This window comes from Leptosomus discolor, chromosome 5 (genome assembly GCF_034619465.1).
Source record: "Leptosomus discolor isolate bLepDis1 chromosome 5, bLepDis1.hap2, whole genome shotgun sequence".
NCBI classification, from domain to species: domain Eukaryota; kingdom Metazoa; phylum Chordata; class Aves; order Leptosomiformes; family Leptosomidae; genus Leptosomus; species Leptosomus discolor.
The window spans coordinates 57,822,120-57,837,820 of record NC_141395.1 but is presented as its reverse complement, the minus strand read 5'-3'; the positions used below and the strand labels follow the sequence as shown (position 1 = coordinate 57,837,820).

General features: G+C 42.8%; 1 protein-coding gene across 1 annotated transcript in view; it reads right to left on the bottom strand.

Moving 5' to 3' along the window:
• The window catches only part of LAPTM4B (lysosomal protein transmembrane 4 beta), a 58,779-nt gene that overhangs the window by 22,009 nt on the left and 21,069 nt on the right, over positions 1-15,701 (bottom strand). Inside the window, exons 3-5 of the mRNA XM_086465695.1 lie at positions 13,171-13,244; positions 12,446-12,568; positions 4,170-4,268 (exon numbers count right to left, since the gene is read on the bottom strand). Coding sequence (XP_086321821.1) covers positions 4,170-4,268; positions 12,446-12,568; positions 13,171-13,244 — 296 coding nt within the window. The remainder of the gene's footprint in view (positions 1-4,169; positions 4,269-12,445; positions 12,569-13,170; positions 13,245-15,701) is intronic.

The window sequence follows — 15,701 nt, the reverse complement described above, 5'->3', positions numbered from 1 at the left end:
CACAACTTCTGCTCATCAGTCACATGCCCAACCAGCTGACTGACCAGCATCTTTGTGGGAATTAGAGGCTGCTGTATACTGCTGTCGTAACACAGCAAGGAAAAGTCTGTGCTGATCTGGGTCACAGAAGCCCTCTGGGCAGCTCCCTCGCTGGCAGCAAGCGCAGGGTGAATGCTACAGACCTGACAGATCTCCCTCAGGTTAGGAACTGCCTGCACTAAGTCCTGTTTTGTTCTCCAGCTGCTTTGAGTTTTCTATATACAGAGATAAGCTGGTCTTCAGTAACTGGTGAAAATGAGATAAAGTTTTCTACACAAACTGAAATATATATGAAGATTTCAGAGGGATGCTAGTGGCAGAGCAATTGGCCACATGTATTTCACATGTTGGTGCTGCAAAAGGATAAACAATGCGTTGCTGTGCTGATGAAATCCACAATTAAATTCATCTTCTCAGCACAGAAGAATGTGTATCTTGTGAGTATAAAAACGCTCCTTATAACTGCAAAGAAATGCTGTGATTGAAAAGAATTAATGATGTCAAACCAAACCACTGGCCTGCAACACTTTACATGGCACCTTATACAGGCCAGGACATCATCTGTTGGCTCACAGTTGCACATACTGGAGTATGCAATTTAAAGCAAATAAGCAAATGTCCCCTGCTTTAAAGACGCTTCTCGTCTAAGTATGCTGCCAGTACCAGTGGCAAGCCCAGTGCTTTCGTGGAACAGGTGGCAACCTTGTGGCTCTGTGTTGGCCATTCCTGGGAGAGGGGATCAGAGCTTGGCTGTTGAGGCTGTGTTCATGGTCCCGACTGCTGCTCCATCACCCCTGTGGGAAGGTAGTAGCTACAGGTGCAATGTGCTGCAGATCAGGGTTCCCCCTGGCAGGAGGCATCCCCCTGGGCTGAGACACGAAATCTCTCAGGGTGAGCACAGAACTTCATTCTGCATCACCCCTTCCTATCTGTTGAGGACACCAGGACATTCAGAGCGGTCTCATCTCCAGGCTTGACACCTTGTACACACAGGTTACAGGCATAATATGGAGACCACGGTTAATAGTTTGCTGAAGACCAGCCTGTCTCACTGAACTGGAATACATTTCAGCTGCCCCACTGGCAACTACCTCTTCCTACCTCCTTTCCAGAAAAAGAAAGGCAACAAGAGAAGAGGAGGCCCTGGTCTGCAGCTGCAGGGCAGCCTGGGGGACAGGTTTATTCTGGTTGTATTTGTGCTTATCTGAGCCTAGCTCATTTGGGCCTGGGGGACTTTGCCCACGGTGGGGAGGGGGAAGTCGAAGCCTCAACCGTTCTGTCTGAGCAGCTGGGGCTGGCCAGAGGAAACTGAGGCCCTGTTCCCCAAACCAGCTGCAGATGAGGGCGTGATTCGAAAGCCACTGTGTTGGCTATATACCATTTGAAGTCCTGCGTACATGTGTATAAATACACTTGTGCTGCTGGATGTCCTTCCTCACCCAGATAGGAAACACCTATGTTTCATGGTATGTAACTCTGGTTCAGTTTCTATACAAACACAGTAAATGGAATAACACATTTTGGTCTACTCTGAAAAAGATTCTGCATGAAACCACCTGAAATATCCATTAGCTGCTTTGGATCCAAGTAAATCCTAAGGACTAAAAACACAAGTGCTTGTGTGTGGTTAGCTGCCGTGCTTTCTTACTGCCCTCTCTTGTCCCTCTTTTTTTTTCACAGTCCCATGACTGCAAAGCACAAAACCACCATCTAATACTGCTATATCTTGATTTCTACTCAGTAGTGTTTTCCTTTGCATGTAGCTTCACCCAAAACAAGTATGTCACGATGCCAAATATTTCTGAGGAATTATGTGATTCTGTTTCATATTTCCCACCAGCTGAATGCAGCTTTTCCTACTGTAGCTTTTCCTAGGTTACAATGTTTTCATTTCTCTCCCCATTTCTAGTCAAGAGAGGGAGAGGGAGCTCAGGCATATTTTTATGCACAGTACCTTTTCAGTTTCAGTATATAAATGTGGTACCATCTGTTAAGTCTATCAGTGATAAAGTGTGATGCATCTGATAGTGTCCAGCTTTCTTTTTATGGAGCAGATTCCATAAATCTGCACAGCAGCTCTTCTGGAAACACAAGAAATTCAAGTGAAAATGCTAACAGGAATTTAGCATGTGCTTCTGTGTGAGTCATATTTTTTGTGACTCATTTGCACGACAATATGTTGCTAGAATGAGCATTATAAGCCACACATATTATTGGAAAAAACATGTCTTGGCCACTTTAAAACAAAATGAGTCTTTTGCACTATTAATTTCTTAGGTCTGTTTTTTCTGTAGTAAGTATTTTTGCCATTCCAATTTTAGTTGCATTTTTTTATAAGCTTGAGACTTCCTTGCCACTCTTAATCAATGAAATACCAGACCCACCTAGGGCAAGAATGAGCTAATGCTTGCATCTGAGAAACTTAAAGAGCACATCCCATGTGGTACCTGACAGATTTACATATTTATTACATTCATACATATTTCTTAAAGGTGCAAACAAAATCAGCTGTATGGTTCTGAACATAGAAAGCCAGAAGGCTAAACTGTATTTCTAAATCACAGAATAGAAGTGAATATCACTTCCAACAGCACCTTAAAATACCTTATCTGTTTGTTTTTTTTTTTCCAATTTTGAAGTAGCTTCTAATCTACCTCTTTTGCCACAATAACTTTCCCTGTCCATGTTGTCAAATGTGTTGTCTGGAAGCAACATCCCTGGTGTCACTGTGGCTTTTTGGGATTTCTCTAACCTAATGCATAATTGCTCTGCAAAGAAAGATCAAGAACTATTCTGAACTAAAACCCAACATGAGAAATACAAGAACAGCAGCTCGGTGCTGTGAGAAATTTACAGAAGGGTGCATGAAGAGGGCAAATACACCAACATACTTTCCAAGAGGTCCAAGGCTCAGGGGACAAGTTGAGCCACAGGTGGTTGTTTTTCATACATCATTTGGTCTGATCTTATTCTGAGCTCCTTTTGGACTTCTGCCCCGCACAGCAGGTGGGGGTCAACCTCGCTAGACCATGAATCTGGGTGCAGTGGTTTCACATCAGCCTCTTCCAGCTGTGCAAGGCAATGCTACATCTCCCCTTCGTTTGGTATCTGCCACCTCCACCCCTCTCACATACAAAGTTTGCATAACAGCAAATGAATTATCACTCCCTGTGCCGTTTTACTGCCTGGTGTGACAGTCCTTTACAATGCCCCTCCCAGGAGGAATTTGGATCTATTTACCTGCTGTACAACATCCTTTTTCAGGTAGGGCACCAGAAGTGAAGGCATGCTTCTAGAGGTGGTAGATATCAAAACTGGCAAAGAAATCTTTAGATTTCTGGTTGTTCTATTTCTTAGCATTTGATTTACTTATTTCACCAGAACTGAGCAGTAAGCTATATATTTTCACAGGTCTATCTATTATAGCTACAAGCTCGCTTTTTCAGGTGGTCATGCTTAGTTCAGAATCTGCTGCAGTGTCTGCCAAACAAGATTGTGCTTCCTCTGTGCCCACCACTTAGAATTCATCACCACTGAGCCTCTCTGCCATTTCATTAATCAGTCCCTCAGTGTCATGAGATCCTTCTGCAAAGCTTTCTTGGCTGATTGTTTTCCCTATTTTGAATGACATTGCAAAAAAATGTTGTTGTTAGATTTCCTTCTCCTTCCCAGATCTTTTATGAATGTACTGAACAGCATGGGTCTTGCTGTTGTAAAGACTGATAATTTATCCTTATTCTTTATTTCCTAGCTACAGTCTGTGAGATGACCTTTTCTCTTGTCCCTATGCATCTTAGGGTGTTTTTTAAAGCCTTTGATGAGAGACTCTGCCAAACACCTTTTGAAAAACCAAAAAGACTGTATCACCAGACTCTCCCTATTCCACTGGATGACTCACTCCTTCAAAGGATTTGTGTGTCATGAGCTCCCCCTACAAGCACCATGCTTCCCCATTGTGGCCTATATGTTCTTGTATTTGTCTCTTTTTCCACGATGTCTATCACTTTGGTTTGTATAGCTGTTGGGCTGCCTGGTCTGTGGTTCCCAAATCTCTTCTAAAGCCAGGCCTCCCAGCAAGGGACATTCCACCCATGACCAGAAGTAGACTTTATACACAGTAATGCACTTACCTTAAAAGCCAAAATGATACTGATGAAAAGGAGGATAATCACAACTAGACATGTAGGGTTCACAGACATAATCTCTTCCTTGTAGGGAAAATTGGCGGGCTGCATAAGCAAAAATAAGCAAAACACTGTAAATTAATGTCACAAGTCATTTAAAAGCCATTCAATTAGTGCACTCTCTAATTAAGTTTATAAAACCTTCTGTAATCTACTAAATCGGGAGCTCCCTGCACCAACGACCAGTTTCAGTAAGTTTGGCTGGAACAGGCATTATGAAGACTCAGCTGCCAAATGTTTCCGGGAGGGCTAAGGGATTGGCTTTTTGCTTGGTATATGGTCTGGGCTATCTTTTACTCTGTGCACATTGGGTTTGTATCTGACACAAACTAGCAAAGGATGTCTCCTTGGGAGCTTTGCAGCAGTAAACCTGCCATCTTGGGCAACAGCAGGCAAGTCCTGCACTTATTAACTGATCATTATACTGGCACTGGTTGTCAAAGGCCAGTGGCTCCTTCCAGAAAGTCAAAGCTGGAAAAGCTGAACAGCACAATCCTTTCACCTAAATATTTGATCAAAAGACATTGCGCCTATTCTGATCCATCTTATTTTAGCTAAATTTGGACTACTTCTCCAGGAACACTTGTTAGTGCTGCTGTCTGAGTGCATGCACTCGGTAGTGCGTGTCTCAGGCATGGGTCCTACAGGCGAGCAATGTCATGATTTCAAATCAAATTTGTGCTCCAGGTCCTTCTGTTATCTCATACATGAAATGGAAGTGACAAAATTAATCTCCTCTCTTAGCACAGGCTCTAGTGATTACAATTGTGAACACTGTAGGTTCACTAGCTGAAAAACAAGCTCTAAAAATGTTTTACTGTATTTGGCATTGCTTAAAGAAAACACACCCTTTAAAATGAACGTTCCAAATAATTTTGAAATATTGCAAGGCACAAGTTCCTCTTTCAGTTAGAATAAACCATTGTTCACAGGCAGAGCTGTTCTCCACAAAAGATAGCTCTGCTGCAACACTGGCTCATTATAACTGAATGCATTAGCTCCTTCCACACACAACCCCCTTTTCCCTTACAGGTCTAATTACTTAACCAGGCCAGTTCTGCATCCTTGTCAGGACAATTAACTAGACCGAGCTATAACTGTATTCTTGGCAATGATGGTGTAAATCCGGAGTAACCCCTTAATACCCCTTATACCAGCACTCAGGCCAGTGCATCAGGAAATTATCTTTTTTTTTTTGGACAGCTGATAGTGAGAATAGCTCTTTATTTAGCACTTTTGCGAACCGTTCAGAGTGGTTAACATCAACAGCAGCTGTAACCGTTTGCAGATAAATGTTACACGAGCACATTTTCCGCTTCTTGACAGCAATGTTTCTGTTCCTGTACTGAATTTCATGGCTGAAGTTTTTATCACATTATCTTCTTTATCAAGATACAGCGTTTGTAGGAAACTAGCTTGCTATAATTCAATAAGTTGCTGATTTATTTTTTTTTTTCACAGAAAGTTCTTGCTAAATATAGTGGAAGTAGTCACCCAGAGACCAAGAAAGCAAGAGTATATGCCAAGAGAAGATGCACAGAAAAATAAACATGAACCTTATATGCAGAAAATTTAAGTATTAATGCCACAGCCTGGCCTCCTACTTGCAGGAGGGAGGCCATGCACATGGTTAGAAAGTCCAGTCAGTTACGGACAGTTACAGTAAAATTGCCCCAAAACAATTGTTTTAGTACTGAGCTACCATTAAAAAACTAGTCAAACTAGTTTGTGAATGTAATAATAAATGCCTTGTGAGGCTTTGGTCCTCCTACACTCTGGTTTTTGGGAACCAGTCATTGGTCTAAGACTGGATGACTGCATGCTGTGGTCATAGCCATAACCTAATGCACTGTTTCCAGACATCAGCTCAACTGGGATTTGTACGACGGCAAGAGGATGGCAAGAAAATTACCAAGAAAGTTCCCGCTACCTTGAATAGCAGGAACGTCTGCTGGAGCCATAAGCCCCAGCCTAGTCTGGGGCCAGCACGTGCTGCTAAGCAGCCCCTGGCCCTCCGTTACATCAGCAGTGTTTCAGGTGAAAGCAATTCAGCACCACAAGCAGCAAGCCAGGAGAGCACATGAGGAGCAAATGCTGTGGTTTATCCTCTTCAGGCTCAGCTTTCTGTGTCTCTGTCCTGAAGAGATGTGAGGTGTAAGCAAGCCCCAGCGAGGTGGCAGGTGCTGCACCCATGTGGTGGTCACCCCCACCCACAAGCACCGGGAGATCTTGCTGTGGGCTGTGAAAACTGAAGCTGGCCCCTCCTGGAGCTTCCCTGCTTGCTGTGTGGGAGAGAAAGCTTTCAGGACTTCAATGAATAGCCCAGGGGTATGGGGTCAGCATGGAAGAAACTCCGTTTGTTTGCTAATCAGGCTGGTGGCACCTGCCGACCAGAAGACGTTTAATGCTGGCTTGCCTAGGCTGGCCTGAGAGCAGTCTAATCTTCACTCACAACTACAAGTCTCTTCAGTGCAGTAGGTAAAGCAATTTATAAAACCTGCAGCTTTTGGCAAAGAAGCAGGAAAGATGGTGGGAAGCATCTCAGCTGGTTACAGGCTCACTTGGTGCAGACACCATCATGGAGCCAGTGCTATCAGGAGGCCCTTGGGATCCTCCCACAGCAGCAGCCACTCCCAAAATATCATTCACTCCCATGGAAAAGGGGTACCAACAGTGGTTCAGATGAATCAAAGACCCACTACCCTCCGACTGCAGTAACAATCTTAAACACTAATGTAGATGTATGAGGTGGGAAAAGAAATTTTGCTCCTGCGCTAGGGGTTTTCTTTGCTGTGCGGAGACCAGTAGCTGAAATCCTACTGCTGGTAAGGCCCTGGGCACTGGGCTTATTGCTGCAGCTCAGTGTCAAATGTTGTGCAAGGTCTGATGAAGCTGAGGCTGAAATACATCTGGGTGGGAAAAATCAAGCTCATCACTGGAAATACAGGAGTGATTTTGCAGCAGGACATGATGAAATTTTCTATACAAACAAGAGGTAGTTGTAGTGGTGTGGCACTGGCATGCTAAAGTCATAATTAAAGTGCCATTTATAACCTTGTCAAGGACATGGAGAGGGTGCATGCATAATAAAATACGTGGTAAACTTTCAATTTAAAAAATATTACTGCTTATACATAGCAAAGCTCTATTAGACACTTAAAAATAATCTAAAATTTGCATGGAGAGTATATTTCTACTGCATCAATATTGTACAAATGCACATGAAGAATAAAAAGCCCAAGGCTGAAGCCCTTTCTCATTCCCTCAGCCTGCTTGCATAACCTTTCATGTTTTCCTTCCCCTTGCAACACAAAAAAATCCACTTTAAAAGATGGTGTGGTTTCTCATTCAACCGTTACAATCCTCCAAGTATCAGAATCTCACAAAATTGAAAGAAAAAGTAATGTGTAGAATTTTTAAAGCTCTGCTATAATTCTTTGGAATTATAAAACCGCATTAAAAATGTCAGAAAGATATTCCTTTTCTAAGCTTTAGTTTATAGGAAAAATTTCTTTAGGTTTAATCTCTTTTACATTCTCTAGATGTTTCCCTAGGATTTAAAATAATGACTGATACCACCTGAATTGTTAGACAGCAGCATTGCGGGTAGTCCGATAGTAAAGCTGTTTTACATACTTTCAAATTTTCTTTAGATGAACTGAAATAGTCATGTACTTTAATAAAAAACAAGTTTGCATAGCTCAGTTGCAGACTAGCCTGTTCTGCACCTCTGCTTCAGTTCATTTCATATACTGTTATCAGATGACAGAAGATGAAGTGTTTAATTTGAAGGCTTTAGAAAGCCCATATATCAAAGATTTAGTGGAGTTAAAGAAAAGAAATGTGCTTTAGGTCAAACTATTTTAGACCACTACTGCTCCAAGAATCAAAATTATTTTTATTTTACACATGGTGGATTTATGGTGTGTGAAGGTTTTTGGTTTTGTAGTGACAGTGATAATGACCAAGATGTCCAACATAACCCTTAGAAAGTTTTATCACATGTGATCACCATACAACATTTCAAATGCTAGATTTGTAACATCTACTTATTTTACATGACCCTTCATGCTGAGATGCTCCTGCAATTTATGGGAATTAAGTGGTACATCTGTGTGCCATTGGCTATTAAAGGGCAACAAAATTTTCCAAAGACTCTTGGGCCTCTGAAAGAAGCAGCCAGTATAGGCTGACACTAGCAAATGCCCTGTGAACACAATGTTCTGTATTTTAGAAATGCAACATTTTCAGCTACAGCTCTGCCTAGCCTATTGATAGGTATTCATTTATCATCTTGTTAAAAGTACATGGAGGGTTTCACAGTAGCTTGCAACTCATCACTGATGAACTGAAATCTGGCAGATGTGCACCAAAGTGAAAAGATAACATAATCCCAGACACTAGCATAGGGAAGTAGAAATGGTTAAAAATACAGGGGTTTCACCTTAGAGCAAGAAAAAAAATGTTTTTCTGAGACTGCCAAATATATTCCATTACCTAATGCATACATTGTTCCAGATATTCATAATGGATTTGAAGAACGATTGGGATTTTTCATTTCCCTTATGGAGCTGTGCTCCCTGAAATATCATTCCCCAAATTCAAAGCACTTTTAGAGGAATAAAAACTGTAAGAATGCCAGGAAGAAACAGAACCCTTCCTTTCTGCCTACCTTGGCAGACCTCTGCAAAGGGGGTGAGGGCAAGATGACTCTAGAGCTTATTTATAAATCATCAGGAGGGATCCTACCCAACTGTCAGGACTCAGGTCCCACCTATGCAGACAAGGGTACTAACTGCAGTCTTGTTCTAAACATGGTGTCTGAGATGACAAACCCATCTACCATGAGTGTTATTACAAGGTAAGGAACCAAGTCCATGGGTACAAAGCCTGTTTAACAATATTTGAGTGCTAGCACTGCATGGATGGCATTTTTGCTAAAAAATTTAAAAGCTTGGGTTTAGTTTTATCTCATTGTGTGTCTGATTATCTGATACCAGGGAATGTGATCTTCACCTCTCCCACTTGCTTTTGCCACCTCAGACAGTGTATTTTCTCTGAACTGAATGCAACAACCTTTTGCCAACTGATGTGGCCCTTCCACAAAAGGGTACGAGGGATTCCTGCTGAGCCACTTGTGCTTGGGACCACAGTTAAGACACAGGAGGCATAAGCAGCTTCAAAGCAGATGCAGAACAGCTTCAAAACCTTGTTGAACAGGTGACATCAACCGTACAAAACTTATCACAGACCTTGGTTTTTGCCAATCACTAATCTCCAATGTGAATGATAAGATAGAAATGACTCCTTGTTTCTAAATGAACTTGACTTGGACTAGTTTTTAGCTACTCATTATCATTATGCCTCTCATCTAATTTAAACAGCCTTTTAATACCTCATTATTCTGCATATGAAAACCCTAATGGCATCACCTCTTGGTCTCTTTCTCTGTAAAGGAAGCAGGAAAAGCTGATTGTCTGTCATCATGCTACAATGTATCCAGCTTTTACAGAGTTTTTGGAGGAACTTTTCTGCATGTTCTCTGACATTTAAGCATTTTAATTTTAGTTTAATTTTATTTAATGAATTTTAAGCATTACAACCAGACACCATAAATAGACAGCTCAAACTTATGCCACCAACTGAGGAGGGAAGTCTCCTCTCCATTGCTACTCATTGCTGGTTTTTTCTGTCTACAAATCCCATAAGCAGTTTTTACAAAGAGGAAAAAACCCCTGGGGACTCTTGCTTTGGCACTTTGTTCCCTAGACTGCTTACAGGGTCACTGCATCCCAGGTACAGTTGCCATACTGTGTGCTCATCTGTATTCCTCATGTTTTTTCATTTTTTTGCATTTAGCAATGTAGCACACATTAATGACTGAACTCAGGTTCTTGGTCAGTCTAGCTCACTCTGATTAATGGCTCCATCCTTCGTGTTATTTGTTTCTTCATTAATCTCTGTGTCAGCCATGGGTTTTATCAGAAGTGATTTTGCTGGGAAAAGTCACAAGTACTGCCTCTGGGAAATGCAGAGATGTGCTCACTTTGGGCAATGCAGGGATAGAGTTCTTCAAAGGATGACGCAGGGCAGCTAGATTAGGCTCCTGCTTGCAACCTCCCGCTAGAGGACATGATCCCTCTAGACAGTGAGCCTGGGGAAGCTCTCTCAAGGCTGACGTTAGCCTTTGTGAACAGCCTCTTGGGTACCAAGGTTATTAATGGAAGTCAGGAAGAGAGGAAATCTACTGCCGATTCCTGGAGTCCTTCCTGTACCCAAAATAGAAACTCTTTGGCAGATGGTTGGCTTGACCATGACCCTCTGCAGTCTGCCAGCTAACCTCTCCTAATCCATTTGATACACCCTTTATCGATCTGGTGCTTTATTGTTGCTCTGAGCATCATGCTGCGAAGTCAAACGTCTCACGAAAGTCTATTATGCCCCTGCCCATCTTTATTGACGAAGCCAGTAATCTTGTCAGTGAAAGATAATGAGTTTGCCTGCAGGACTGATTTTCCGTGAAAGCATGCTGGCAGTCATTAATCATATTCCTCTGGTCTAATCCTTCATCAATTGACTCTCCTCTCAGCCCTTCTGTTATTATTCTGCTTGGTAGCAATGTCAGGCTAATCAGCCCATAATTATCCTGGAAATCCCCCTTGCCCTTTTGAGCACTGACAGTTTAGCACTCCTGAAGTCTTGCGGCATTTCATTACCAGGCCGGAAAATGATTTACAACAGCAAGACAAAGACATGTGCAACCAGAGGTTTTAACACTCCAGAGCAGCAACGCAGCTCATAAAGTGCTCTGCTGCACCATTCCCAATACCTTCCAAGGCATGCTCCTTGTATTTCTGCTATGGAAGGGCCTATTATTTTTTTATCTGCAGGAACAACAGTGATGTTTTAGGAGACATTTTGAGAGAATCAGCTGCTCTTTGCCCTTCTAGTGAGCTGGCTCCAGATGTGGCACCAGGTTTTCAGCAGAAGAGCAGGGGCTTTTTGGTGCGCGTCTCCCAGCCTGCTCCTGTGCCCGTCACGTCCTTGCAGTGACTAAGACTGAGTAAAGCCCAGTTACGACTCACACTCTGGGAAGTGGGGGAGTTCCTGCAGCCACACAGACCCTGGTGCTGCCACAACAGCAGGGCTGGCACTGATACAAAAGCAAGGAACTGCAGGCAAAGGATGGGCAGGGGGGCTACAGCCAGCAGTGGTGCCAGCTTCAAGCACTTGCCAACCTATGGCCATGATTTACTCTTTTCCACTCGTATCTCTTGAGAACCTTTTGAATTATTCCTATGATTCTTTTCCAGTGTACCATCAGCTGTGAATGCAGGCGGGTGTTAAATAAGGTGAAGGATAACAGGCCCCTGATGCATCCCAGCTCCTGCTGACTTGACACATTGCCTCTTCCTGCAGATTTGTGTGGCTACTTATCTGCCTGCTGTTTCTCATTACCTGTTATTTATACTGCCCTAGCTAGTTTTCCATCCACATGACAAAGTTCATAGCCAAGCTAATCTGTATTCAGGTTCTCAAGGCAGATTTTCAGAGACAACTGCAGCATTGGTTTCTCCAGATCTCTGCAACTCCACCTGAACCCTACCAGACATGGCACGCGGTCCAGTGATGAGATAAAGGCTGGTGGGCTCTTGTCTTTACTTCAGGTGGTTGCAATAGTATCTTCTAAGCTCACACAATACTGGCTGTGGATGTTTGGCCAAAGTAGACCATGGCAGGAAGGGAGCCTCTAGTTGTCCCTAAGACAGAATCCAAAAATATTTTCCGGCAAAAACAAACCTACATTGAATCAAACTCCTGCTTAATGAAATCTGTGTTAAAACCACCAAATAAATTAAAAGGAACAACAAAACATCCTTGAAATAGCACCAAAAATAAGCCACTGGATATGAACACAATAACTGAATCCAAAAGCAATTGCTTATTATCTATGTCTTGCAATATGAGTCTCATTCTAAATGAAGTGCTGTTGAGAGCTTCCACAACATTGCAAAACTCCAGAGCTCTGCATAAACATGGTAATGTAAGTCATGTAACCTTCCAAGGATGTTGAATACAGACTATCAAGGACTGAGAGGACTTTTCAAGGACTCCTTAGGAAGTCAACGGGAAACTGTTGGATAGAAATAAGAGGAGAAACAGAGCACCTTGCATAGCTTTTTCCCCCAAAGCCCCCAAAGGCTTGTGAACAAGTGATTTACCAGCTGGCGGAGGTAGTCTTGAATTGTGCTGGGGTAGACAAGTACACTGATGGCAACCAATGTGTTGAGAGCAAAGTCAAAGATCTGGTAGCAGAAGAAAGGGATGATCCAAGCCGCATGTTGCTAAAAAGGAAATAAAATAAATACTCATCAGCCACAAGCTAAAATAGAAGGATATGCGTCTTTCTGCACTAAAATCTAAGGAATATTTGACACAATACAGTGTTAAATCAGCTAAAAGAAATATGACATTCAGCCAAAAGGGTTGGCCAAGCCAGTTAGGCTGCTGAACTGCAGTAATATGTGTGGTGTAAGTCCCACAACTCATTATACCAGGACATTTAGAAACCACATGATACTTTTCCCCCCTACTTAATAGGATTAATATTGGGATAAAACACAGGCTTGAGAGGTGAATGGGAAAAAATTCCCGTAACTTTGGTAGGCACAAGATTCAGTCCTCTGAACTAACAGTTTGCCCAAAGCTTACTCATATTTGAAACTGCAGGCAGTCAACACAACTGGGCAGTCTTCCTGCCTGCAGTGCGGGGCTCTGGGATACCACTGATCTGAGCAAGCTGTTCTGCTGCTTCTTTGACTTCTTTTTTCTCTCAGTTTTCAGCTAAACAACTAAACAAGAAATTTTAGAAAGCAATTTTCTTAATTTTGTTTCTACAGAACTGTATAGTTCGCTTGATTCATGTCTTGACCAAACAATGAATTACCTTATACGCTCCATACGTAGCCATTGCACAGATCAGAATCATAAGAAGAGAAATTGCTGTGGCAATGCACATATCTGGAAGAGAAACAAATCAAAATGATTGCAGATAAATTCAGAGCTTGGTTCAGTTATTTTGCCATCCAAGTCGTGCAGAGCATCCCAAAGGGCGGGGTGGGAAGTGCATGGAGATGGGGTCAGGTGCATCATTCAGCCATTGCTGAAGGAATTCTCTGCCTCTTGTGAGAAACCTCCTAAATATGACAAGTGCAGACAGTGATTACACTGTGCAAGCCTCTGCAGCCTCTATGAGGCTGTGGAGATGCCACGAATGGTTTAATTTTTCTAAGGATTTTCAAAAATCAGGAGCAGTCTTGACAAGAAGACTATTTTGCCATTGATGATGACATCTGCTGTCAGAAAGCGTCTGCTTTTCTGTGCTACAGATAGTTTTTGCACTAATAGCTGATGTATACCATTGTATGTGATGTGATTGTATGATGTATACCATATATCTCTGAAAACTCTGGAAGAGGAGAAATGAATTTTTAAAAGCAAAACTGGCAGGTAGAAGCATATTAGAGCAGAAATAACATCTTGGAAATTTTCATATCAACCAAGAATACTACAGAGATATACAGTTTATTAATGAAGATGTGTAACTGTCAGGAAAGATGAAGTAGTACAAGAAGAAAAATATTCTTTGAGGTCTTGATTGGAGTAATTACAGGACTCCTATCTTTTTCTGCTGTTTCTGCTCAGCTTTCAATTAATTTTTCATTAGATTTAAGGCATTCCTAAGCCAAGAACAGCTGGAAGAAGATCCTGGGGGAAAAATTACATACATTTGGTCTTTTCGATTACAGCTCCCTTGAAATCATTACAGGTCATAGTCAGGATACCAGAAGCGTATTTCTGAACCCAACCTTATAGTGAGTTTGGAAGTGCAACTGAGTATTGCGAGTACTTTTTAAAGACTAAGCCAGTGCACAAATAGGAGAGAGGACATGACTTTAGAGTCCCACACCTGTCGTTATCTCTGAGGTGCCTGCTGTTCACACTGCTGTCACCAGGTGCATTTAAACTGCCTGCCTCGGTGAGACGTTTGGTGGACCTGAGACTCAGAAATACATGACAGTGTTCAGGCCATTCACTACCCATCACTGCCTGATTTTGGAGGCATTCAAAGTTTGAAGATGCCTCTGTTTGATCACAGATTTGCAACAACATTTAACTCAGCACATGATGAGGAGCATCCCAAAGCATGGGACAGTCCCTCAATCTCGCTGGCTGCATCAAAATGAGGTTCTGGGTAGACGCCCTGAAGCCTTCATCAAAGTCCCTGGAAGGTCCTGATCTGGTAGCTGCGGACAAGTCTCACCTACCACCAGCAGGCAGCAGTGCAGGTTCACCTGAGTAATGGCTGAAAAGGAAGGACAGACACTCTCATTTGTCATTTTTTCCAGCCTACCAGTACAATCAACCATGTAGAAGACAAAGGACCCAGTCCTTGATCCTCCTCTGCCTGAAGGAACACAAAGCTTGCACTAGTGCAAAGCTCCTGCCAGCACTAATCCAGATTTCTGCTGGCCCTTGATGCAGAGACGAACCTGAGACTTGTGAAGCTAGCAGAAAAAATGAGCAAGAGGAGACTGTTGCTGGCTGGTGAGGGCATCTCCAGAGGGTGATTACATACACTGGGCTGCAGGCTCCTTGGATATCGTGCCTACCAACAGCAAGATTAAGGTCTCCCCTTTTCCAGGACACTGCTCTTGTCCTTGGTTTCAGGACTCTTACTCTCTCTCTCTCTTGTCCCCAAAGGCTGATTTAATGGATAGGGCCCCTTTCCTAGGCACTTGGAGGAGCACATTTAAACTGCTGTAGTCTGATGAAGTCCTGGAGTCCAGATGTCCTTACTCACAGTGCAAACACTGGCATCTTTTTCTTACTGTCAAAATAAGCATGTCTCACCCAGAAGAGGCACCAGCAGCCAGTGCTGAGGTTAGCTGCACCCCTGCACCCACTGGTTCCTACCCAGTGGCTTTATGCAGCTCAGCTTATGAGCACTTAGAAATGCCATGGGGAGGCAGCTGGGCTTCCTGCTCACAATTCAGGAGGGGATGACATTTCAGTGCATCTCAGACTGCTCTTCATCCCAAAGAAGATTCATCCCAGAGCAGAAGGTACCTCCTTCTCCTCTTTGACTGTGTAGAGAATCTGGACGTTCACTGCAGGTGTCTGAGCTGCAGTGCTGTGATCAGTCTCCAGGTTTATAGGAGCTGTAAGCCTGTGTGGTGCTTATTAGAGGTGATCTGAACTCTGCCCTCAAGAGGAAGAAGCACCCACAAAATAAACCTGTACTAATAAAAGGTACTGCAGTCTCTTCAGGCACTCTTAACTGTGTGGTCATTTACTGGCTGCTCACATACATCCTGTGAAATCAAAATGATCTTGAATGGACCAGGTACAATCGAGGTAATGGAACAAAAGGAGAGTAGTGGAGATGGCTGTCTGTAGCCACTAACCTCAGTTGAA